Source organism: Balearica regulorum, chromosome 7 (assembly GCF_011004875.1).
Source record: "Balearica regulorum gibbericeps isolate bBalReg1 chromosome 7, bBalReg1.pri, whole genome shotgun sequence".
Classification (NCBI taxonomy): Eukaryota; Metazoa; Chordata; class Aves; order Gruiformes; family Gruidae; genus Balearica; species Balearica regulorum.
The window spans coordinates 10,415,621-10,442,325 of NC_046190.1; the positions used below are offsets into that span (position 1 = coordinate 10,415,621).

Here is a 26,705-nt window from a genome sequence, read left to right on the forward strand (position 1 = left end):
TGATTAGCAAAGGAGAAGGTTGAACCTCTTCCCCCATCAATGGCAGTCCAGACTTCCCCTGCTTTCACCTGCAGGGTAGCCATGCCCGCTGCGTTTGTCCCTGTCCTCCTTGGCAGGAGACTGGCGGGGCATTTCCCCAGTCTAGTTTTAGGGATCTTGCCCATGTATCCCTGCTGCCTATGGAAGGCAGCTCAGATCACTAACCTGCTAACTCAGTTTTCCCTGGGTAAGAACCAAAAGTTCCATGGGACAAGTCTGGGCCTGGATGGTGAAGCCCAGTGTCCCCGTTGTGTCCATTAGCAGAGTTCTGCAGGCTTCTTGCACCTCATCTGAAGGATCTCAGCTTTACCCACCCAAAATTTGCTGTGTGAATACGCTCCATCCTGCGCTCCTGAAAAATCAATACAAAAAGACTTAATTCTCCAAGTTGATGTCTTAAAGAAAATTTGGAGCAACACTTATGTTTTGGCCGATGGAAATGTCTGAGGCCACAGGAGATGCTCCCATCTCCCAAAGTCCTCTGAACATGCAGCCCCAAAAAGTGGAGAGAGAAATTTTAACAAAATTTTAACTAGTATTTAGAAATTTAATATCTAATATTTAAGAGGAGGGTTTAGTCTGGTTAAAAAAACAAAACCCAAATCCCTGAAATATTGTTGAAAAGGTATAAATAAGATAATGGTGAAGTAAGTGCGTGCGTGGTGTGTGTATAAGCATGCTACAGAATTCTTTTATCTCATTGAAAGACATTTGATACTTATTAAAAGATTATTGCTTTAAGGCATATTTTGATTTTCTGCTTAAGACTGTGTGGAGAGTCTTGCTACTGAGATAATAACAAAGAAACCTTAAACATGAAAAAAATACCCACATGAAAGATAATATGTTCCCTATTAGTACTGGTATCATTTTCCGTGGGATTACTTCTCTCCAAATATAACAGAAGTTTAAAAGTAAAAGCCCATTTCCAGTAAAAAGAGACACCACACGGTAGTTTTGAACTTTTTTTTTTTTTTGTATTCAAAACTGCTGGTGTGTGATACTTCATTAAGCAATTATCAAGTGACTATTTACTTCAAAAATTTATTTACAGTTTCAAGAGCTGTGCTAAGGAGAATACAATCAACCATGCTGCATATATCAAGACACACAGAGTTAGACAAATCTATTAGGCATGCCCCAACAATGCTTTTAAAACTTGAGAAAGCTACACTTTTTTCTGCTCTTAGATGAAAGCATTTTAGGGAACCAAAGAGCAATCATGTGCAATTTTAGAATGATTGAAACCTTTTAGAAACTTGTATATGTATTTGATGTATTTTTATATATATATATATATTTGGGGTGTGTGTAGTTTTACTTTGGTGTTTCTAGTCTCAGTTTACAGCACCTTGCTTTCTGCCTTCAGACCTTGCAGAGAGCTGGAGAGTCAAGCATAACATGTAGAAGAAAGTTTCAATCAATAAGATAGCACAGCTGTAAATATAAGCTCCTTTTAGCTGCAAAACTGTTAGTTTAGAGGAGTAATTTAATTTTTATTGAAGATAATTAAAGTCCATTTAAAGTGATTTAGGTGCAGGAGATGATAACCTTCTTCGGAGGAAAGGAAAACAATTACAGTACATAAAACTAAATAAACGGCATGGAAGCAAAAGACAATCCCAAATTTACAGATCCTTCCTACTGTACAATGTACTGAAGTTTAAATACCACATTAATAACCTCCTGAGTACGGAGACATTTTAAATATATGCTTGATTAGTGAAATGGCACATACAATTCATTTTCCTATGAAGATGTGCAAATATATTACTTACTCAGAAGCATTTATGCATTAAGATTTAGACAAATATTTTCTGTGTTATGACCTACACTTATTTCAACAACATCCATCACTAGAATAACAGTGCTGCCTGTATGAACATGCATATACTCATTTGTATGAACATCGATGAGCAGGTTATGTGGAACACATTTAGAAGAAGAAAAAATAAATAAATAAAGCTGTGAATGTTTTTTCCTCACAGAACAGAAAGGTTAAGGGATCACTGAGTGAGGCAAGAAGTTCTTTGGCATTAGAGGGAGAGTGCAGATCAAGAGAATATTATTTTAATAGCAAAATAAAATCTCTTTTACATTCAGTACTTCCTTTGTTTCATCCAGGACACTAGGCATTAGAAAAGGGACACAGCCCTAGGAATGTAGCAACCCAAACCCCATTAAACATGCATGGGGAAGATTTCCAGCCTGCTGTGCAGGGAGTTACATGCCCAGGCTCTGTTAACAACAGTAATTGTGCATATAATTTCCTGTGCGTTGCTCTGAAAATTCACCCTACAGACTTTAGCTCCATGTCAAGTAACTCAGCAGCCATTTATTATATTCTGAGGGCGGAAACCAGAACTTCGAAACTGCAGGATGGAAGCGGTCGCTTTTGCTCTCGTCCCTTTCTCACACTTTTCCCAGTCTTGATCAGTGGAAGGGAAGCTCTGAGGACCAGGTCCTCAGATGAAGGGGGAGTGCATCTCCAAAGGATGCAGGGTATCCTGTGTGGTTGACAGCTCCTTGTTCCTGGTCTGGGCTCTGCAGGACACATGTTGGTCCATGTTGGGGGTCACCAGATGTCTGCTTGCAGACAGACCTCTCTGGCCTTGGTTTCACCTCTGGAGACCTTGCAGAGGCCTGGAGGGGGTAGTCCACATGCTAAGAAAAGTTACCAGGACAGAAGGTGCAAGTGAAGCTCCGAGAGGAAAAGTTTGCAGTAAGAAACCCATCTGAAAGTGCCCCGGTACCAGGCACAACTGTAAGGCATGCCGAGCACCCACAGCTGCCCTGGAGAGCTCAGAGTTTTATGAGATTGGATATAGAATAACCAAAATAAAAACTTTCTGTCTTGGAAAAGCAGCAAAATGCCAAGCTGCCTTCTCTGGCAGACAAGCAATTAAAAGTTTGGCTCCATCTGCTCACAAAAGAGTGAAAGCAGAAAGCGAAATGGAGACCAGATCTGAGGAGACTACAGAATTAGGGCAAGCCATGAAGGTAATTTGCTGTAGGAGACCATTGGGCTCCAGATCTTACAGTGAATTACATTGAATAAAACCACCTCCTATCCCCATCTAGTCCTCTGTACTTGGACACAAATTTAAAAAAGTACACAAATTAATGATCCATATAAGTATGTACACACTCAAGCATCCAAACCACCAGTCTGACCGCGAAACTAAAGGATCCCATCATCTCCATCGTGCTCCTCGCCAAACCACCCGCTCAGCTGCTCTCTTAGCGCTGGGGGGGGGAAAAGCAGAACAAACCCAAGATGGTCTTGGCACAGTGTGCCCACAAGGTTAGGCTGTGATCCACTAATGAATAAGGTTCTCCAGGGAACAATTCCACATCAGTAGGTGGAACTGCTAATCTAATAGGTTTCTTCCATATCTAAATTCTATAATGGTGTAACTTGCAGCAGGGAGCATGTGATCACTCTTTGAATAAGCAGTGGGAGGGGAAAGGATATATTTAATGGCCAGAATTAGTTTCCTTACATTGGTTTCCCGAGCCATTGTGCAGAATATGCAGCCTAAGAGTAGTGCGATACTTTTTTTTTTTTTTTTTTTTTGATTTTGAAATGGGTACACATCAAATACACCCATCCCCCAGTCACAAGAAAATTGTCGCCACATGCTTCTGTCCTCCAGACTTACACAGCATTTTATTGTATGGAACACTTCAAAAGGGTTTGGTTCCCTTGTAAAAGTTTTACAGGAAAATCATTGAAGAGCAGTGTAACTTTTTTTTTTTTTTAAATTCAAAACTAGAACCAATATTCTGGATTCCCACACTTTGGTGTGGACTCAGAGAGAGCTGTGCTTTTCTGTACAGTAGAGCAGAAATACAGACCCTGTATAATTAGAATTGCAGTCATGGCCTGTGGGATCTAGTGATTTGGACATATTTTATTTAACCAGCTTAGTAAAAGGTAATATTCAGCAGCTGTGATCTATAGCAGAATTACAATTTTCAGGGTCAAGGAGGGATTTTGATATTAGGAGGTTGGGCAGAATTGCTGTAAAATCTCATGAGCTGTCGTTAAAAATAAATGAGAAAATAGGTTATCCAAGAGTCATTGTAAGGGAAAAATCAATAGGCAGTGTCTATTCACTTGGGCTATCAAAATCCTTGAAAATTTGAACAAAAGTTTCACGTTTAGTGTGCTGTAGGTTTTGAAATGTAAGTGGTGAATGCTCTGTGGGTACAAATTCATTGTGCCTGTGCATTCAAACAAGGAGAAACCCTTCTGAAGTTCTGGAGTTCTGTATTAAGATAGTATAGTTCCTTCGTCACTAAGTCAGACACGTAAACAGTTGCCAGCGAAACTTCAGAGCAATTTAGCTAACTGATGACAAACTCTTTCTTGGAAATATGTCACATTTCTTTACCTCACTTGCTCCTCTGGATTCCCTCCCGCCTCTGGCTCCTGGGGGATGTGGAAAGGGCTGTGGTCCTGCAGCCCGGGCAACTTTCTGCAATGCGCACTCGCCTGCTGCGAACGGCAGCCGATGGAGATTGGTAAATAAGCATATTGATAATTCGGAGCAGTACACATAATTGATATGGAAAGGGAGTATCATCCTCATTCAGAAACAATTAACTTCCCCCTCCAACACAGCAGTTCAAGAAGCCTCAGCCTTTAAATATGAATGAGTATGACTTCAAAATATGCAACTATTAGCTATTACAATATACACACGGAGTAGGATTTTTTTTTTTTTTTTTTAGTATTCTTGTAACACAGAATTTAAGTGTGTCTTTGATGCGATGTGCAGGCGCAAAAGTCGCACATGGACTCCAATCAGTTAGAAGTGGGGAGGGGAAAATGAGAGGTTCACACTGCTCTCAGATTGTACTATTTTATTTGAGCCACAGCCTTGTACAACTCAAAAGTCCAGTTAATTCTCGGTTCAAGGCAGACGACTGAGACTTCACAGAATGTACAAGAATTAGCAGACAACACTCATTGCAAATGGACATCCAAAGAGAAAACCTTTCCCCAAAGCTCAACCACACCGAGGAACACAACAGTGTCTTCTGCAGAAGCCTGACAAAGATTTGTACATTGTTAATTTGATTGCAGAGGGTGCATGTTAAATAGAAAAGAACTGACTTTGTCACTGTCATCTGAATCCATTCAGTCAGTGCAACAAAGGTATATTTAACTAAAATATGAAACAGACTTGCTAACACTGCATTATTTTCTCAGGCTTACAAAGTTAAAAAAAAAATAATAAACTGAATATAAATGACTTTGAGCATTTTTTTTGACACCCACAGCCTAAGTGATCCAGATAATGTAATCTAACCATCATTAGAAACCATGAAATTACAATTCCTCTGGGATGGATATTTATCTCTCTGTTACATACAGAAAGGCGATTAATTAGTAGCTTTTTCAGTGTTTAACATTTCTGTGTACTGAAGCTGATTAAAATCTAACTATAGAACAGCTATCATAGCTAACATGTAATCTGGGGAAAGTTTAGCTGGGCATGAAGCAGCACCTTAAAAAGAAAACTTTAAAAAATGTATTCTTAGAAGTAGGTAGCTTCAAAGCCAAAACCCAGGCTTCCATCTAATTTCTATACACACAGTAATCATGACAATTACCGAGATTTCAAAAACCTCATATTAAAAACAACTAAACCCATGTCAAATATTTTTGCAAAGCGGTAACACTCACAGAATACCCATTTGTTTTCGAGGAATGTATACAGTGCACAGTCATGAAGTGAATCACACAGCAATGTCTTGAATGGCTTATTCTGAAATTTAAATGGGAGCGTTTGCTGGGGCCTCTGTGTGTGTACCCTGTACAGACAGCACAGCGTGCACACGCTGTGTGGGCTAAATTCATATTTCTGGTGTAATTCACTGGCTCGTGTGGAATGCACCAAAGATGTGTCAATGTGTGTGTGCAGTTTCCTCCAGGATCTCACGAGGGACAAGAGGACATGGATAATTTCACTTTGGGAGGGATAAACAGAAGCAACTTTAGTAAGTTTGATTTCTGGAGTATTCCTACTGTGAATGAAAATATCGGAGGAATTTCATGGAAGGGCAGCTGAAATACCAGAAAAATCCTGAATCACTAGTCATTATTTTGAAAATAATTTCCTATTTTGGCATCACTGTACCAGGTATGACCACTAATATGTTTGGCTTGTTGAGAAGAGAGAAGAAACTTTAAAAGCAAATGTGAACAGCTCAGCAAAAAGACCAAGGTAACCCCTGGTTTCGTTTAATTTTTTTGAAACTATCAGCTGAGACCACAAATCAGTATTGGACATAGGTCGTATTTTAGCAGGATACACAGAAAGAAATTAGAAGTACTTTTAAAACAAGTATAAAGTAAGGACACTTTACCACCCCTACCCCCTCAAGTCCAGGTCCCAAAGAACTGAGCCACTGATTCCTAATCCTCTCCATTGTGTCAAGTATTGTGTAGATGCTGCTCTCTTCTGGCTGCCTACACAAATTTTAATATGCAAAATGTTAATAAAAAGTGAAATAAAAGGCTGTGAAAATCAAGCATGGCCTCAACGTGCTGAGGGTAATGGAGCCACCCTGAGGGCTCACTGTGGAGAGGTGACCCATGCCCAGCCGCTTCGTAGTTCTGCTCCAACATCACACCGACCAGGTGCTCCTCCCAAAATTCCCCTCCTGCCTTCCTGTGTACCTCACTCAGGATGGCCCAAGTTCCTATTTGGAGGCAAGGGGAAGACACCTTCTTATATTTCAAGCTGGGAATGACCAGCACTGCCTACTGCAGGCACAGCTGTCGATGCTGCCGCGGTTGTGCGCTTAGACTTCATGACAATCGGAGTAGCAATAGCTTAGTTTCAGATTCTTACAAAACAAGGACAACTGAAAACATAGTAAGAAGATTAAAAAACCCAAACCAAAACAAAACACCAAAAAATTTTTAAACTCTCAAGTGACTGTTGCATCAGAACAAGGATCTTTGAGCCTACCCAGAACAACCAAGCTACCCAACCAAGTATATCACTGGTCACACAGCCCCTGCTTCAGAGAGAGCAGAGGAGGAGCAAGATTCCTTTGAATAGGTTGGGAGTAGAAAATAAGAAGTCACCGTGGCATCTCATTGATCCACTGTGGATGCAACAGGGTAGGACATTACTGGGGTCCAAGGTAATGCCAAGATGGTTGACTTCTTTCCATCCTCTAGCTCCACTGCACCTCCATGTTGCATGTCCCTGCCAGGCACCTCTGACCACCCTCTCAGCAAATTTCCTCAGGCAGATCGAATGGCCCTGCTGGGTCATTTCTGTGCTTCACAGGAGGTGCTACGCTTACCGCTCCATCCATCCTCATCTGCCCATATGGTAACATCATGTAACTGTTGCCTGCGAAAAGGATGCTCCCGAGGGCAGGTGGGACCTGTGGGCAGCGCAGTTCAGAATGTCCATAGACACCCAAGTCACCAGTCTGAGTTTTTGGCATGCAAGTCAAAATATCTCATCCCAGAGACAGAGGAAATCAACTATTGCAGACTTAAACCTAATTTGGCATCCTTCCTAAGATCTTCCTTAACAATAAAATTCATCTCTAACCCAGGGGACAACACCTGGCTACACTGAATGTCCCTGAAGCCCCACCGATCACCCAGCCAGGGACAAAGGCTTGAGCTGAAGCCTTATGAAGGTGAGAATTATTTTCCCGGCAAGAGACCGGCTGCTCTTGTGGAGGAGGACGCAAGCTCGCTGCCATGTGTTTGCGTGGCACCGGTGTTTGCTTCTGCTGCGGGAAGGAGAGGAAGTGTGGTCCTCACAGTGTCTGCGGGACTCGCAGGGATATCTGTTACAATTCATTAAGCAGTGCTCTAAGAAGTTGCTATAATAACATTTCAACAGAGTTTCCAGAGGGAGTCTCAGAAACTACAGGAAAAGCCGACAAGTTTCAATCCATTTATCAAAGCACTTCAAGACAGATGAAAAAGCAGAGATGCTTAGTGAGGAATGTCTCTCTTTCTGGGTGTCCAGAGCATTTCAGTAAATAAAAAGCTCTTTAAAAATAAGTCAATACAATGGAATCCCTTTTGCCTTTTGCCAGCGCTTGTATTACACCCAAATGACCCTCCTACCTATTATACTGCAGCATTTACATACACATCAAATGGGTGCTTTTCACTTACATAATACATTTAATCCAAGGATTACAGAGCACATAATATATTAAACATTACAACACCTCGTGAGGCAGGTTAGCATTAATGAAGTTGCAGTGGGTAAACTGAGGCACAGGCTAGCTTTATGACTTGCCTGTGGTCCCACAGTCAATCAGCGGAAAAGTCATTAAGACACTCTTCAAACAGCAGACACACATATTGCACATACTTGTATGGGCAAAACAGACTAATCCATGTTTTTAAAAGCAACTTTAGCTACTCAGGCCCTGATTTTCAGAGGACAGGAGAACAAAAGGCAAATAGGAGAAGATAAAAAGAACGGAAGGCAAATATTTGCTGCTAGAAATAACGTTTTTTTGTATGCCAAATTGTGTACGCAAAACAAAGAGGCATCTAAAACTGAAGGACACTTTAGATGCTGGTCTCCAATAATTTGATTTTCTGAGTAAAGATTTTTCTAGACCTGCAACAGGGGTTTTTGTTAGGGTTTTGTTCAATAACGTCGGTTTATATTTAGCTTTTCGTATAACAGATAGAGAAAAAAAAATAAATCTTTGGTTAAGGTCCTTTGAGCCAAGCATCTAGGATAAAATTTTCAAAAGCACTCAACAGTGGGCTTTTGAAACAGAATTAGGCTAGTTGCTGAGACAAGCTTTGAAAGCTACCCCCTACCTCCTCTAGCATTTCAACCGAGAGCCGATTTCCTCGGTTATGGTACCGGTCCTCGTTTTAGTCTCCCCATCTCATGGCCTTCACCAGTATCGCTAAGTCAAGCCAGATTTAAAACCAGGAGAACAAGCAGGAGACTGGGCGAATGCGGGAGCTTGTGGTCATGACCTCCCCAGCATGTCTGCCGCCTGAGAGTGGTGTAGCTGGACACGGGGATGCTCCCCGGGTGGCTCCCACTTTCCAGCCAGCCTTTGTTCTCTTTGTGGGAGCACTGGCTAATAGAGGTGTACACGCTTCGCCTGATGGTAGGTGAGGCTATAATTACCTCAGTAATAAAGGTCTGATTCTTCCCTGCTCTGCACCTCCTCGGCCGGTCGGGAATACTCGTCTAAAGTGGGTGCAAAATGCTACCAGATCAGAAAGATGACATTTTACATCAAATGGAAATGACCAGGTGTAAGGAACAAAGGCCTACATAACAATGCTCACAACTCTGTTGTCCTTTAATTAAGTAATTCCTGGGGCAATGACACTAATGAGGCCTTGTTTCCTCAGGGTCGGATTCTCTAGTATCTAAATGGGATATGAGCTTTTCCTGGGGTGAAAGGCATTTATAATTTCTCCCTCCCAGGTGGTGTCCAATTTGGGCGGATGTCACGCTGCAGCCTTTCTCTTGGTAGGGACACTAGCGGGACCTCTCTCCTCTTGGCTGCTCATTTGCCTGAAACCTACAGGAATGTTTTCTGCTCTTCTATTAAATTTGGCTGAATTTGGTCAAAGGGCCCAAAGTTAGCAGGGAATAGGAAGACAAATGCATCCAATGAGACAAAGTTATAAACCTGTTTTCTACTAAGAAGAGAAGGTTAAATATTATTTTTACTTATAAGCAAGTTTTCTAGTTGTGTGGTAAACTCATAGGGTGTTGTTTTGCTGCATTGGCAGGCAAGCCTGGCTGCAACTCCTGCAAGCAGCATCAATAAAGGGAGTTTGTACAAATGAAAGCATGCAAGCAGGGCATGCAGCTCAAGGGAGAGGCAATGTTACTTAGCTGGGTGCAGAAAAGAACTGGAAAGTTCATTAAATCCACAGAAGCAGCAGTCATGTTCACTGGGGACGGTGCTGACCGGACAAGGTCATGGGTCTGAATGGGGAAAGCATCTGAACAAAGCAGCAGCCAGAGAAGGTTTTCTTTGGGTTTGGTCCAGGACAGCAGTCACAACATGGCAGCCAGCGGGACGCACGCACCATACAGCAGGCAATGCAGGCTTGGCGTTACTATCGACCTCTCTGGCCACAAGACGGCAGGGACAGCCCCTTTTCCTATACAGTTTTTAATGGCTCAGCACTGCTTAAGGGCCTTTAAAACGCATAAAACTTCCCCTTTCTAACACTGCTCTCTGGCAGGACAGACATGCTTTCACTTCACGTGTTCCTGAATGTCCCGTTAACGAATGGGCACTGGCCTAGTGAGAAACCTGACATTAGCTTGCGGAGGCCCCATCCTTCATCGGACAAGCCACCACTGCAACCTAATGTCTTTCCTTGTGACAAAGCCAAGGCTACAAACACAGAGGGAGCACCTAGGCTGCACTCCTGGCATTGCAGGATAAAGCTGCAGCAGTTCCCCAAAGCACCGCAGTGCCTGCGTAGTGGAGAGGCACCAACCATGGATGACACAGCTCCTCGCACGTAGCTAATCCCACAGAATAAGCAGCATTTGTAGGTTATGTAGAGTTATTTACAAAATTATAGCTGCCTGGGGAGAAGCAGGCCATCCCAAATCCACCCCTCTGACTGCAGACACCGTTTTACTTCCACTTGTGCACAACAGTTTCCCAAGCAGGTTTTCCGACATGAAGAGGTAATCACGTCTGTGTGTTTTGTGGAAGACTGAAAGCTGCCGCAGTCCGAGGGCTGGGAGCTCTCCCTCTCTGGGTCTGTCCCTCTTGAACTCGTCTGGCGCGAGACGGAGATAGAAGCAACAGATCCCAACGTTACCGAGCTGTTACGGCCATACCTTCAGGAAAAGTCCAAGGAACTACCAGCGGACCTTCCTGAGCAACAGATCAATACGGAGCTTCGTATCAGCGAGCCGTTATTCACGCCAAAGGCAGTTGTTTGGATGAAGGGATGAAGAGTGCACAAGTTCATCGGTTCTCAGTATACAAGCTCTTTTTCCCCCCTCTCCTGTAGATACCTTCATTATTTATGTGTGACAAATAAAACACGGCAGTTGAGGATGCTAAAGCGTTCTCACATGCACCTCTGCTTCCCGTAACGTACAGAGCCCGGGAGCGGGCACCCACGTCAAGCTGCGGGTACGGCAAGGAGCCTGCATGCTGCTCCAGCCACCACGGCCAAAGGCGCCTGCAGGGGGGGGAAAGGCAGGCGGCTGCTTAAGGCATATAATAAAAGCCACTGCCAGGAAGTAGTTGATAAATATTCACCTGCTACATGCCTCTTACCCCACGTGACTCCAGAAAGTGACAAATTATCCCAAGGAAGTGCGAGGGAGCTTTGTCGACTTGGGTGGATTCGCTCTGCAGCATCCCCCTGGTACGTCATGGCACTCGGTCGCCATTTCTGCCATCATCCCTATATAGGGATGCACCGTAAATACAATCCCGTAACGCTGAACTCAAACTGCATTCAGATGTATTGAATAAGAGAAGATCAAAGACTGACTATTATAAAGCAAAGGGAGCCTAACGCGTACCCTGCCTTTGACTGTTTCTTTTTTTACCATCTTAAAATTCTCCTACTGTAAGAGGATTATTTACAACCAACAACTGAAATTATACAGAAAAAATACACTTAGAGATAAATATTTTTCCTATAAAAAGTAGCAGTTATTTTTATCTGCTTGAAAACAAAATCTTCCCATGGTTTCATACAAAAACAAAAAAAAATGCCAAAACATAAGCTATCACCTCCAAAAAAAAAAAAGCCTCAGCCCACATCCTCCCTAAGTTTATCATAAGCTGTCAACTTGCTAGAAACATAACCAGTAAATTGTTACCACAGCTAACAACTTTACTGGGATTCACATGTAGCTCTTTCCCCCCCTACAAAGTCCTAGCCAGATTTTAAAATGTGAGCGGTGCAGTTCAAAACAACAAAAAAAAAAGGGATGCAGATTTTTATTTAGGATGTGTGCAAAAGTGGTTCATTACAACTACGTTCAAAAAAAAAAAGTGGACATAAATATTTATGATTGGAAATTTCATTATTTAAAATTATTCTATAAATTTGCTAGTAACTCGAAGATGAATGTCTGCTGTACAGTTTGCAAATTAAGTACAATTATTTTTCTCTTCTGCACTTGAATATAACTCACAGCTAAAGTCATTTAAAGGGTTAACATCAACCTTAATTAAATATTAAAGTGTGCCTGTACCTGCTGCTATTGTTGCCCTTAGAATAAGATATAACCTATTTTTGACAAGTTTTCATCTTTCTCTGTGGAAGACGCTACATGAAACCAAATCAGTGGCAAAGAGGAGGGTAATGAATAATCTATTTCATATTCCAGCAGTACCCAGAGCTCTGAGTGGAAAAATATTCAGTCAGATGATAGTATGAGGCTGCTGAGGTACCACATGACGCAGCTAATGTTTAAATAATAATAATAATAAAAAAAGCGATAAACAAATCATTAGCCCTTAACAGTTGTTTAATGCAATTTGTTAATGAACGTAATGGTGGGGACTAATAATGAAAGAAAATAAAACGTCTAAACAGGCGCCAAGTTGCCAGTGATGCTCAATTATTCCTTGTCAAGTTTTTATGATTTAATGAGCTCCTCTGGGACTGACGGCTGTCAGTCAGTCGTGACTTTTTGACACCATTACAACTTCAAATACAGCAGCAGGCAGGCTGTTTTCCTCGGATTTGAAATACTGAAATGATCTGACAGGTTTAAAGAAAAGATGTGCAAAAAAAAAAGGAGAGAGAGAGAGCGAGAGAGAGAAAGAGAGAGAGACACAGTTGCTTTTTCTTTCTTTTTCTTTTCTTTTTTTTTTTTTTTTCTTCTATGGGGCAGACAATCTCTGGATGCTGTTTGGTAATGAAAACCCAATCACAGAGGTCATTATCTGATGAGGTTTTTTGGAACTGCAGGTTTTTTTTTTCTTTATTTCTTTACTTAATGATAACCCTCGATGGGTTTGCCCCGCATGGGATGGTCAGAGCCGCACAATTTTGTTCACCATTAATTTCAGCCTTGAAGCTCAGAGCTCTGAAGCAGCAGCAAAGAAAACCCCCCACCAAGCTGGCTCCAAAATAAGACAATCCAGCCTGCCTTAAACCAGAATAGCAAATGGCCTCCCATCCCAGAGATGGGAACTGACGTCAGTCAAGCTACATTTTCTGATATTTCCCCAAAACGTACAGCATTTAAAACCCTTTAAAAACTTAAGAGTCTTTAATTAAATTGCTTTTGATTTTGCATCGGCGTAGAATTAGTTTATTTATTCTGCGAGCGCAGCTGTTTAGCAAGGATGAATTTTGCACACAGCACCACGCGTGCGTTTTTTAATTTGTCATTTCTCCACAAAGGCTGGCAACATTAGAAACATTTCGCTCTTTGAGGTTTACATTTGTAAGCGCTTGGATTCATTCACAGATGCGCTATAGATGCGACCAAACTAGTTCAGGGAAGGCTGGGCCCCGGGGGTGTCACCCTACCTGCGGGCGGCTCGGGCTGCGCTCTCCATCGAAGTCACTCAGTCCCCACCAAACAACGTGTGGATCTGGCGCATCGCACCTGCACGCTTCCCAAGCCGGAGGAAAAGGGGAGAGCAAGCAGCAACGTTGTGTTTTGAAAAGCGTAACGTCCACCTGAGCACTATTTTACATGTGGGGAGTAGGCGAGGATGCAAAGCAGGCACAGAGGAGTTATTAACAGGTTAGCATGAGAAACATAGCGATGGCGGGTTCATCAAAAGTGAAGATGAAGGCTTTGCGTGGCAGTCTGTCTCTCTCCCTCATTCCCATCTGAGTGGATATATCTGATGTGACACTATGCCCTAGATTTATACTGGGATAAGGAAAACTAGCTGCCTTTCAGCTTTTTGCTGATTCCAGCAGGTGGCTAGATAGAGGGCAAAACCTAGTCACAGGTCACTGTTAAGATCAGTCGTCATGAATCAATCCCCATGATAGTTAAATTATTGAGGCAATGCTGAGAATGTCTATGCAACAGATGGAGCTCAAGATTTCCTTCTTGACAGTTTTCTGCTTTACAAAATATGCATCTCCTAATTTGGAGAGGAGAGGATAAATACCTTCTAACGCTGCCAGGCTTCGTCCTAATTTGCCTGAGCCCAGCTCAGTGCCATCACTTGCAGCTATGGGCCAGAGCTCTGCTGACACAACCCAAAGTGCTTAATTTGAGCGTGCGCTGTGACTGAAGGCCAGCCAGCCTCCACACTGTAAGCTGAACACCCAAATCTTTCCGTGTCCGAGAGCTGTGTGATAAATGCCACACACCTCGCAAGGGTGAAAGGAGAGGGTGCCCCAGGAGGTGGCAAGGGGGGTCCCATGGCCCCGTGGCCCTGCAGGGCCATCGAAGTAAGTGGCAGAACAGAGCAACACCTCCTGAAAACGTGGGTTTGCATTACCCAGGAACTGTTGTACCAGCACAACCCTTCAGCCGCGGACGTGAGCCAGTAGAGAAACCTGGCACAGAAACCACTTTCGAACTTGGTTGCGAGCTGCATGTACCACAGCTCAGAAACCACAGCTGACCATACATGCTTCAATTTGTTTCAATGAGTATCATATTTTTGTGGATCCTTTTATTCTGCATTTATTGCCATATTTCAAAGTCTTAGCTGTGGCATCAGTACCAACATGCTTTCAGCCCAGTTATTTGTTTCCATGTAGAGAAAACAGGGCCAAAATCACCTCCCAGATGTTTATCCCAAAATCAGCTCCCAGGGATGGCACAGCAAGTTGGCAGAGACTGCAGGGATGCCCAAACACCAAAAGTACTAAGGCACACATGAGAATTGGGTGCCCAGTTCTTACTTAATTTGGGGGGGGAGTTTGAAAGCCACCACTTTTTTGTTTCTTCGAACACCTTTCTGAAAAAGATTTTATGGCTTAAGTTCAAGGGCTTAAAATCCCTCTCAATTTGTAATATTTGTAAGGGATTGCATACAGTGAATTGAAAAGTTATCATGAAAATTTACCAAATTGCCGGAAATAGACCTTTGCTGGAGTTGTAAGGTTAATTATAAGCCAAATGACCTAGACCTGTTTATGGGGGGGGTGGGGGGGGGCACAGCCAGTAGAAAAAAGAGAAACACAGCTCATTTACACACAGGTAGATGAAACTATGATATATTATATCAGTTCAAAGCATGTATAAATTAGCATTTTTTACAGTTTCTGTTTAAAAAGGGGAACATCACATCAGAATTTAATATACTAAAAGTATTTCCAACATGCAGTCTCAACATAGTCAGGCCAATATTAAAAATCCAGATTTTTTGTTTAATGCACTGTAGTCACGTATTTGTCACTGAACTATTACTTAGGGTCTTTTTTCAATCAGCAATGAATAGATAAGTATCTTTATACATCTTCAGTAAGGGTCTAGTGTGTATACTTATCAGTACATATAAGAATATTGGAAGATTTAAAACAGATCCAACAGATAGGCTGTGGTCACAACTACATTTTGGGCAAGTGATGTATTATCATGATCTTGATGAAAGTGGAATTGTTTTAATAAGCAGAAAAGAAAGCCTAACTTTTTTAAAAAAAAAAAAGTTAAATAGAGTGTTGGAATCACATCAGATATTAAACACCATCCTAATGTTGCTCTCTTTTTAAAACTAACTACTGGTCTTAACCAGGTTATGTCTATTAGGCTAATTCATGTTCAGGAGTTAGTCACAGGAGACAGGTTCACTTTCTTACATGATTTGGTCTCTGCTTTACTTATATTCTATATCACAGAAGGTCAGATACTGCTTGATATTCATACACCCTGCATAGCGCAAGAAAAGTGCAAAGACCCCTCTTCCTCGCTAAACTCTGGCAACTCACAGGCTAATTGTCTGGGGTAGAATTCGACACACGTTAAGCCTTTTTATAGTGAACAAGCCCACACGTCAACAAATATTAAGATTCTGAGAACACTCAGATAAAGACAAAAAATTTAAGAAAAAATAATCAACCCCACATGCCATCAACTATGCCATCAATAATACAAAATATTTTACACCACTTGCACCTGAGTCGAATAGTGGAAAGAGAGGGATACTCTGTCAGTGCAAGAGAATGATTCATGTGACCACTTTGTCTTAATTACTCAGAACAAGCAGTTTGTTGCTGTTTAGTGAAGAACAAAGATATCAGCGTCCCTGACAGAAAATAAATAGCCATCATGGTGGTGAAGATGATGATGACTGCCAGAACAACGATCAAAATCCGGTTTGGATGATCCTGAAAAAAAAAGCAGAAGAGACAAAAAACAGTGAATAAAAGAAAATAAAGCAAATAGCCGAATACATATACAAATCTTAAAAATAAACACACAGATAATATCTTGGAGAAAAGACACGTGCCCACAAATTTAGGATTTCCTATACCATTCTGCTTACCTTGATTGTTTTTTACTGCTTTCAATTACCAGTGCTTCCAAACCTTTCTTTAAGTAGCTATTAATGCAACTTTTGCTTTCAGGAAAGAATTAGACTTTTCTTAATTATGCATACACATAAATACATATTAGAATAACTGAAATACATCATGTTACAATTTATTAACCTTCTAAGAACAAAAGAAATAATTAGTCCTCAGCTGATGCAATGCAAGCAGGGTGGTCTGTGATAGTAAATACCATTATATTTTTTAAAGCCGTTCTGAAACCTTCACAGCTTTTTCAATCTGAACAGAAACAATTTATTAATTTTCAAGGGATTTTACTATTAAGGTACAAGATTTCAAGGAAACACATGTCAATGAGATACTTACTTGTACTAAAATACCAAGGGAAAAGTATAAAGATAGTTTTGAAGAAAAGGAGATATAAAGAAGCAAGTGTCAAACTGTGAAGCTTATGTTGTAAAAGCATCTCCTGTCTCTGTAGCATACCTTTACTTATGGGTAATAGGCAAATGTTACATTTTCTATGTAGTATAAAAAAAAAAAAAAGGAAATTAGTAATAATAAAAGATACCAGAAGTAGAAAGTCCTAATATTGTTCAATCATTTGCTGGGGAGAAGTCCCTGCACCTAAAATTAGACACCACATTGCTTCAGATTTTGCCTGAAAACAGTAGAATTTGAGGCATTTACAGGAGGATTCTGGATTGTAAGAATTCAGCATTTGTTATTCCATCCTCACAGAGGAGGAAGAATATTTTCATAGGCTCTTCATGAAACAGGAACTTTTGCAAAACATATTTATACATGAAGCGTATTATCAGAATTGGAGAGGTACAGCAAAAAAGCCTCAACAACCAAATGCAACAAAAGCACCCTAAGTTATATTTATTCTTATTTTATTTTTTCTCCTGCTTCTTCAAAACAAAACAAAACAAAGCTTTCCCTAACCAAACAATGGTAAGAAGAGGTAAAACTGTGTTTTGTGAAACATCAAACCAAGTGCAAGGCTCCAACTTGAAGACAGGGAATGTAATGTGTTTAAAATGAGCATATTTCACGCAGGGAAAGAGAGAAGAAACTCTAGAGAGCAGACGGGAGTTTTCCTTGGTAAATGTTTTTCATTTGGATGCGGATGGATATACATATAAATTATATTGGAAAGTGTAAAGAAAAATGCAGTTTTAACCAACTCCAGCTCTCTCCTTGCTATACCCCCCACCTAAAGAAAAACACAGTAAATGGATGGATGAGAACTGTCACGTCGGACAGACACCCTCCCCTGTGACACTCTAAAAGGACTAGCTCTCTATCCTCCTGACAGGTTACAAAATGATCACATTTGCTGACACGTCTTCCGCAAAACTGCTTTAGTGTTTGTGTCCACTTTCCTAGCAGGAGATGAATGGGCTGCTTTGTCCTCATTATCACTTAAAGCTGAACTAAGATCTGTCTCGTTTATTTTCCCTTCCTCACTAGAAAGGCTCAACCACAGCATTAATTCTTTTTGCGATGACAGCTAATTCAAACTAACAGGCAATATTTACTCTGCCAAAAGGATGAGGAGGAGGGAGGGATGTTCTCACTCTTTTTTTTTTTCTTCCTTAAAAAAAAAAAAGTGTAGCAGGCTAACAAAATAAAGCTAATTAAGGGCTTTTGGTTCTTGTTGGTTTGCACTTCAATTTAACACCTGAACTTACAAGCTTCTCTTTTGTGGCGGGGTGTGACATTCTCTGCCAAACACCTGATAACAAACGATTTGCCCAGGCAAATGCATGAAAACCAGAATATATATTACTCACTCACCCTCATCACTCCTGAAAAGACACTCAGCAAAATTGAAACTCAGCAGTGAAATAGATTAAAAGCATGAAAACTCTTAAAAACATTCAGCCTTAAGTAATACACAGTGCAGCTGGCTTGACAACCATTTTATTTGTGGGATGTGGGCCCCAAGGCATCCATAATGCTAATTTACAAAGGATTAACTGTGAGTGAAACTCGCTTAATCTAACACATAGTTAGGCAAAGGCATACATAACATACTGAGTGTTTAAATCAACTCCTCCTATCTCTGGCCCACTGAAAAAGCATTTCATCGTCTGAGACTTAAAATTAAAGAAAAATAATCATAAAAGAGCACCAAATCCTCCCAAATGCTTTATTTTTAATACTCTGGTGGTACACACCTGATTGCAAGATTATTTAATCAGTGTCCACGTCTCTAAAATCCTTGTCAAGAGAACACTGAGTAAGGCATGCTGCCACCTGTATCTGCTAATTGAAGGTTAACTTATGGTGTGAATCTAGGAAATACATATCAAAGTTCAATTTCTAGGAATCTGAATTAGTCTGCACAGTGCAGCAAAAGAATATCATATTAAAAGGAACAAATTAATCATGAAATAGGATGGATGTTATCAACAGACTCCTACACTGAAGCATTATATACTTTTAATATTCAAAGCCCACAGTTAAAGATTAATTTTATATCTTAAAAAAAAGAATAACATTGAGTTTTACTGTTTTACTTTCAAGTGAGCAAGTAAAATTAACCTCACTGCAAACTGCAGAAGGATGGGCTAGGAGGAGAACGACAGAGCTGTTTGGTAGCAGCAGGACAGTCCTGAGTAGGCTTAGCAAGCGCTGCTCAGACAGAGAACACGAGTTCTGGGTGTCAGCACATTTCAGATCTCAAAGTCAACAGGCAAGGGTGACCCTTCAGAGTAAAGAAAAAAATCAAGAGGAAAAGGGTTTTGAGTGATCCAAGACAGTCAAGCCAGCTCACAGTGGTAGAACAATGGTTGGCATTGGCAGGACCCATCTGTAGGGAAGCCTATAGTACTGTCACAGCCAGACACTGCCAGTGGGTATTGCTCTAGGCAAAGCATCAAGGAACTTAAGTGGGGGAGTGGAGCGATAATACAAAGGAGAAGAAAATGGGGCCTAACATTCGCTACAAAAAATCCCAAAGGCTAACATGCTCGCAAGAAGATGATAGTCTTTTATCTCTATTACACCTTAAATTCAACGTAATCTGGTGAATGAGGAAGTCCAGATTCTTCTTTGAAAATGCAAAGCATGTTTACAGGGTAAATAATTTAAGAAAGAATATATACTTGAAAGAAGACACCCATTGAAACATCCATGGCTAAAATGCCTGAAGGCCAAAAACTTGTGCATTTGCATGCTGCATTTTATTAAGTTAGCACACTGTAGCTTTAAAAGAATGCATGGCCAAATTAAGAGGAATGTGTGACTGAAACATCAAGGATTCCTCAAGTTTACATTATGAATCATAGTGCTGTTGATATGAGATGAATTAACCATTTAGTCGATGCAGCTTAGGCACTGACTTCACACCAAGTTCTGCTGCAGCCCGGTGCGCTGGAGCTCGTTAACAGCCAATGTCTACTGTTCCTTTCATACTTGAAACTCTAGGAGCACAAGGGCTCATTCTACTTTGAGTTAGAAGAGATGAAAAATCTGAGCTTTTAAACCAAGTTCCATCTAGTTTATCATGGACAGCAGCCCAAAACATTTGGGTGCAAATCCACATAGAAACAGTAACTAAAGCAGATGCGAGGGCAGCATTAACCAGCGTGTGGGAAGAGCATGCTGGACTGACACGCCAGGCTATTGGCGCAGAAAATGCATCCTACTCCCCTTGAGTTTCCTTCTGCTCCTCCTTTCTAAACGCCTCGGTCGCAGTGCCTCGCCTCGACCATCGGCGCGCTGGAGGCTCCCTCCAGCCAGCGTCAACTTTGTGAGCTGGCGAATGACACCGTCCGCTTTTGGGGATCACCTCTCCGATGCACATGGCAACCACCGCTTTGGAGAACAAGTCCACATCCATTACCAAACACTGATGTCCCTGGCGAATTGGGTCCCCGCACTCCTCCATGGCAGAAATTACGCTGCCTTTCCACATTTCAAAATCCAAAATGATTCGCTCCTCTCTGTAGCTTCACACACACACGCACACAATGGGTCTAACTCTGTTTGTGACATGTTTAGATCTGCACCGTATAAACACAAAGCAGTTCCCGAATAAGCTTTTGCAAACCTTACATTAAGGATGCCAACCGTGTTTAAACCTTTTTACAAAACTGCATTCATTAGCAGGGGAGTGCACGACATCTATATGGGTTCAGCCTGATGTCTTGCACATGTCTTAGTGCCTGATTGACCAGCGTTGAATAATGATGCCTTGCCATTAAGCACTGATGGTACAATAACAATTGTCATGAAAATTAGCAATCACAGTAACATGTTAACAAAATACGGGATATAAACGAACCAGTGCAGACTCTGGGTGCATAAAGAGATTTGTGTCCTTAACTCGAAATAATGAAGACTACAAATAAAATACTGCAAAAATTTCTTATAGAAGCTCAACTCTGACACTGATACAAATAATAAAAAAAACCCCAACAAATGGCTTGGGGGATCAGTTAGCACACATTCATTACAACACAGGGCTTTATTCTTAAAGAAGGCATCTCAAAAAACAGTGTCCTCAAGAACACAGACTGATTGATGATGGAGCACTGTCCAACAGTGTTTCACTGTAATACATGTATTTAAGGTTTAACTAGAAGTGATTCCTAGCAGTTTACTGGGCAGAAAGGCTTGTTCTCTGTATCTAAGAGTACATTTTAAAGTCACTTTGAATACTTGACTGTTGCATTTTTTGGGTGCCCTTTTATTGGTGATCTGCAGTTTTTGCTAACATGCCAGAAAATAGGTGCCTGCAAATCAGCAGTCAGTGATTTTTAAGTGCCCAATATTTGTGTGCAAATCAGCAGATTCAAACAAACACGAAGTGTAGGTCTAGTCACACAGGCAAATACATGCCAGTTGAAACTAAATGTGAATTTAAAGTAACATAGCTATACTCAGATACCTTCTGGTCAGATACCATTGTTACTATACATAAGGACATCCTTGTTATGATATATCAGGAGCTTTCAAATGGAAGCACTAGACCCCACACAGAGGAATAAAATGTTATGATTGATAAAGCAAAACCTTAGATACATAATGATAAATCTCTAAGTTCAGGGTATCTGGGGGCTGTTCAAGTAACTATTCATCTTTCTCATCTTTAGGTTTAAGAATGCTGTTCTTAAATAAAAGCAACTGAAAAGAACTAGACAGGCTGTGGCAAAACATAAAGACATGGCAACCTACTGAAATAAAAGAGTAAAAGAGCCCTGGCTAGCAAAATTACAGCTGGTTGGAAGTATCTGACTTGAGACATTTTTTCATCATTAACAACTGAAATTAGAAAACAGAAATACCAGTGAAAAAATATCTGCACATGTTGCATACAACTCCTCGGCCCTCTTCTAGCTGACCTTGGAAAAAGTGAAGAATTTGGAAAATACTCGTTTGTTTTTCTTTTTTCCTCCCCCCTGCCTCAAACTCTGCAAATAAGTCCAAGTTCTTTGTGTTCTCAAGCCAGAAGAACTGATTACATTGCAATTAACATTGTATATTTAAAGGTGAAAAGGCTTCGGGGGGTGGTGGAGAGGGGATGGGACCCCCCATGGCCAAAAAGGCCACACTGCCTGGGCTCCATCTCCAGCCTGAAGGGAGACCATTCCCAGCAGGAGCCTATTTCGTTTTCCCGAATTCCTTCCCGAAGGAGCCTCTTCTTCCCCTAGGGACAGGGGCTCTATTTTCTTATGTGTAAGTCCTTGGAAATCCATTAAAAATTGCTGAAAACTGAGCAGATAATGAGATTAAAACCCCCAAAATGGAGGAATGGAGAACAAAAAATGACGGCATCTTTCTAGCTGACTAGCATTTTTTTGAGAGGACAGGCATACAAGGTGCCTAAGATACTGTTGATAGAAGCCAAGGAGTTGTTGCAGTGCTACATCCTCTAGCTTTAAAGATCAGTCTAAGGACTGAGGCTGTCTACTTGTAATAAACATGGATACCAATCTCTAGCTATAATATACACTCAAACCACATCAATGTGTTTCCACCTGGCCTTGAATGAAAGAATGAGTCATGTAATAAACAGGTGCAGGGACGCAGTCACACTATCCCAATTTTAACATCTAATATTATATCTAGCTAATCTCTCTCAGCTCCCTGCGTATATAAACTCAAGTCCTGCTCTGAACTGCTTTCTCTTTTTTCCTGGCCATATGTGTATCCCAGGAGAACTAGTCAGTTAAGCTAGCTGGCTAGGTTAGGTGCCTACAGATTAAGTAGGGATGAATATCCCTCAAAGGTTGAAGATGAGGCCCCAAGCAAGAGTGATATTACTCCCCAAAGTTTGCTTGGAGAAAGCTTGCTAGCTCTGAAGGCAAAATCATAAGGAAAGGCATTATCATATCATAAAGTGTCTGTAATCTCCCATTACTCAGAAATATTGCAAAGATGAAACTCACCAGTTAAAGCAGATGATGTTCATCAATCATAGCCAGTAAATACCTTGATTCATCATCTTCCTTTAATGGATCCCATATTTGTACATGAAATTCTGACCAGAATCAAATATACTTCTCCTTTGACAGTTTTTTAGGAGGACTGAGATAGGAGAGACATCCCTCTCTGGGATGAATGCCTCCTGAAACGCTGGTGGGCTTCCTTGGCTCAAGGAACTATGTTTACCCTTGCTGTGTCATCTTCTAATAATCTTACAATTAAGATAAAAAAAAAAATAATTATAGTATCTGATAGTTAAAATAGAGATATCTAATTAAAATGAGATATCTAATTCATAATGGAAATCTTGCAATAAATTCCAAATGTAACAAAAAATATATGAACAGCATTGGGATATAGCGTTATTTGGCGGCCATCAGGATCACAATTACCATAGCTTGCATGAGTCTTGTCTCAAGGAGCTGGCAGTGTCAGGAGGTGCACACAGTACACAGGTAGTCACAGAAGTCTGAGGGGACTGAGTGGACACAGCTCGACTGAGTGGCCTGAGAAGAAGAGATACCTAAAGGAACGATTGGAAGACAAGCATACGCAGACGTCAGCATGCAAGCTGCCAGAATAGGGAAAGCCTGAAAGAGGACCTCATGGACGTGCGACCTGAGAGAGAAAGGCAAAAGGGAAGGGTACTGTACATCTTCTGCTAGCTGGGATTTTATTTATGAAGGATGAAAAGTATCCTTCTACTGATGAGAGACCCTGACAGGGAGCACCTTCTCTGTACAGTTGTGATGCAACTTCAGCTTTCTCCTGTCTCCATGTCCACTCCTTCCATGGAGGGAACAAATTAGATTATTACTGTCATTAGAAGGAACAGTGGGTGGCTTCTGGGGCCACAGAAACTCACCAACCAGAACTGGAGGGGGATTAATTCATTTCATGCAAAGCAGAGGCAACACCAGATCTGTTTGGCAAGTCTAAATGAAGATCACATGCGCCGTGGCAACTGCAAGTGGAAGGAGTCAAGGTTGTATTAATCTCCATCCAGCCTTTCTCAGGGTACTGAAGTATCAAGAAGAACAAATCACACATTTAGTCACCTGAGCATGACTAAGAACCATGGCCTTAGCAAACATACGAGCGCTTTAGAAGGAGCTCTGAGGGAGGGTGGATAGCCCAGCTGTTAGCGTAATGGCATTCTTCAGCACATTGGCTGCATGAAGCCCTGGTCCCCAAATGGTTAATAGGGAAAAAAAAAAAAGCCCCAACCTCCTTGTCAGCACTCAAATGTAAAGCAATTATTTCTCCAGCAGAAGAAATGTATGCAAGCTATAAAATGACAAGAACATACATGATCATGCATTGGCTTTTATGATAAATATAGTTAAATTTACATTCTGCTGCAATTTCAAAACCCCAAGTGTCTAAAGTCTGCCACTTTATCAACTTTCATAATCATAAGAACCCACTAAAATATCTATCTTAAACAGATGAAAGAAAGTAACATTTTTCGCCCTGCCTCACTTTAATTAATGACTAATCTACAGCTTTTAGGTGTGATGAAGCTGGAGACTGGACACAAATACGTTGCTTGCATTATTTTGCCCTTATCACACCATATTTGACTGGGCGTCTTTTTGTATGGCAAGTTTTTGACAATTGTCTTAACAATGTTGACCTCTTTTGTAAAAACCTGAAGGCATCTGCAGCAATTGTTCCTGAAGATGTGCTATCCAAAATGTTACCATTTCACGGCACTTCTTGAATGATAGAATAGAAATTTTTTTTTTGGTATATATTCATTTTTTTTCAAATGCTATAAAGAAAGGAAAACAATCATGGCTAAGGCCATTTGTGAGATGGCATTAAAAGAGCCTACTCTGAGACAGATAAAAATAATGAGAATCTTTCTGTCAAGAAGGATTTAGAAAATATCACTAGCATTATTAAAATTTAATTTTTTACTGTGCTTTTTGGTTCCCCCTTTTCCAGTGATAATGAGCAGGACTGCACACCTCCACATTGCTAGTACTTGTTTTGAGCAATAAATTCAGCCTTCCAGTCTGAAGACATTTCAGACAACAATTTTGACTGCTATAGGCTTATTTTTCAACCTGTTCTGTGCTTTGAGTCTTCCTATAAAAACCAGTTCATAAGCTAATTTTCCACAAGGCCAGTGGAACAAATAAAAATCAATTTTTGCCCAACTGGTTCAGAGAAAACCTGGGAATAGTGAAGACAGAACAGTGAAAAATAAAAAGAATCAATGTATTCACAAATGGTTTACCTGATAGAGAACTATCAAATTAGTTGACAGGAGATACTTGCCACTATTAGAGTATTTTCTTTTCAGCATGTTACAGTATTTCTATTAGGGGAGCAGAAATGCCTCTACTTTGTTATGACCTCAGACACCTCGGTTTAATAACCACACCGAGCCTCCATGCATTCTGTAAGACCACAGGGCACAAAGTCAAAGTGCAAGAGCACTTGCAGATCTTGCAACCGGAGGGACCTGCAAGCCCAACCTGGCTTAGAGTGGGTGCAAGTTTTCATGATCTCGTGGAAGGAGGGAAGATTCCTCTTTCAGTGAACACAAGGAGACATTCATGACCTCAGGCCAACCTTGTCAAGAGGAATTTGGTCCATCAAGAAAGGTAAAAATCGTAAAACACTGCCCAGGCTTCCCTCCCCAGTTAAAAAACCCAAATGTTCAGGAGCATGCTGAAGACTAAGTAGTTTAATATCTCTTAGAATGCAGAATACAAAATTCTCCAAAGACAGGAATCCCTTTCGTAGACTTCAAAACTTTCAGAATTCCAAGTACAACTCAGGGCACAGACTTCAATACTGTGGCCCAATCCGTTTCATCATCTTCTCCGCTAATTGGCAAGCATTTTTGAAACCACGATACCGAGAAGGGATTGGATAGGTGCTTATTCCTGTCTGTCTGCAGCCAGAAAAATATGTCTGGAAAACTGATTGAAGAACAGAATCTGCTTTTTATTACAAATTAACCATCACTCCTATGGAAATAAAACAAATTTATAATTTACAAGCTTAAATATTAAGGAAGCTATTTTTAAGTAGCTGTAATCTTCACCCTAGTATGTAGCATTTTATACACTCCTTCATTTTTATGAGTTGGCATTAAAATATGACTCATTTTAATAGAAAAAAAAGGATTAAGTATGTCACTCTGTAAGTAAAGCTGCATATTACCTATTTAAAAATATTATAACACGCCATAGAGACATCACTTCTCAGGCCAAACAAAACATTACTCAATAAAGAAATGGCATGAAATATAAAATATTCAGCAGAGGAAGGGTATTTGGAGTTAAGCAGTTTCACCACCAATAAATAGCATCATAATAAATAGCATGCATGTAGTAAAAACGTATACCTGCTCTTCACTATTCGAGAAGTAACACCTTAGTATGGGAAACTAATAAAGATACTACTTAGCTACTAAGTACATACAGTGAGAAACTACAACCCACACAATTTAAATCTGAATCTCTTACAACTGATGCTAATTTGCTTACGATATCTGCCTGATTTAGAGCTAATCTTCTGTAATTTAACTCCTAATGCTGTCTGAAATAATCCTCTTAACGCTGGTCTGTCTTGAGTACTTTATATCAAATACCATGAAATACACAAGTATATACAAGGCGTAGAGCATTTGTCGTGCTTTTGGCTGCTCTCGAATATTTGCCGTGCCGTGAGGATGCACGTGAGGCGCAGAGTCGCGCGGCCCTGGGGCAGCTTTGGGACAGCACATTTGCGATGCTCTGGTTGTCCCCTTTGAAGG

At 40.9% G+C, this 26,705-nt stretch overlaps 1 protein-coding gene across 2 annotated transcripts in view; it reads right to left on the bottom strand.

Annotated features, from left to right (window-relative positions):
- Positions 1–15,198: 15,198 nt before the first annotated feature.
- The window catches only part of VTI1A (vesicle transport through interaction with t-SNAREs 1A), a 270,580-nt gene continuing 259,073 nt past the window's right edge, over positions 15,199–26,705 (bottom strand). For both annotated transcript variants that reach the window (XM_075757909.1, XM_075757907.1), the window contains one exon: positions 15,199–16,324. In XM_075757909.1, coding sequence (XP_075614024.1) covers positions 16,303–16,324 — 22 coding nt within the window. In that variant the 3' untranslated portion in view covers positions 15,199–16,302. The remainder of the gene's footprint in view (positions 16,325–26,705) is intronic.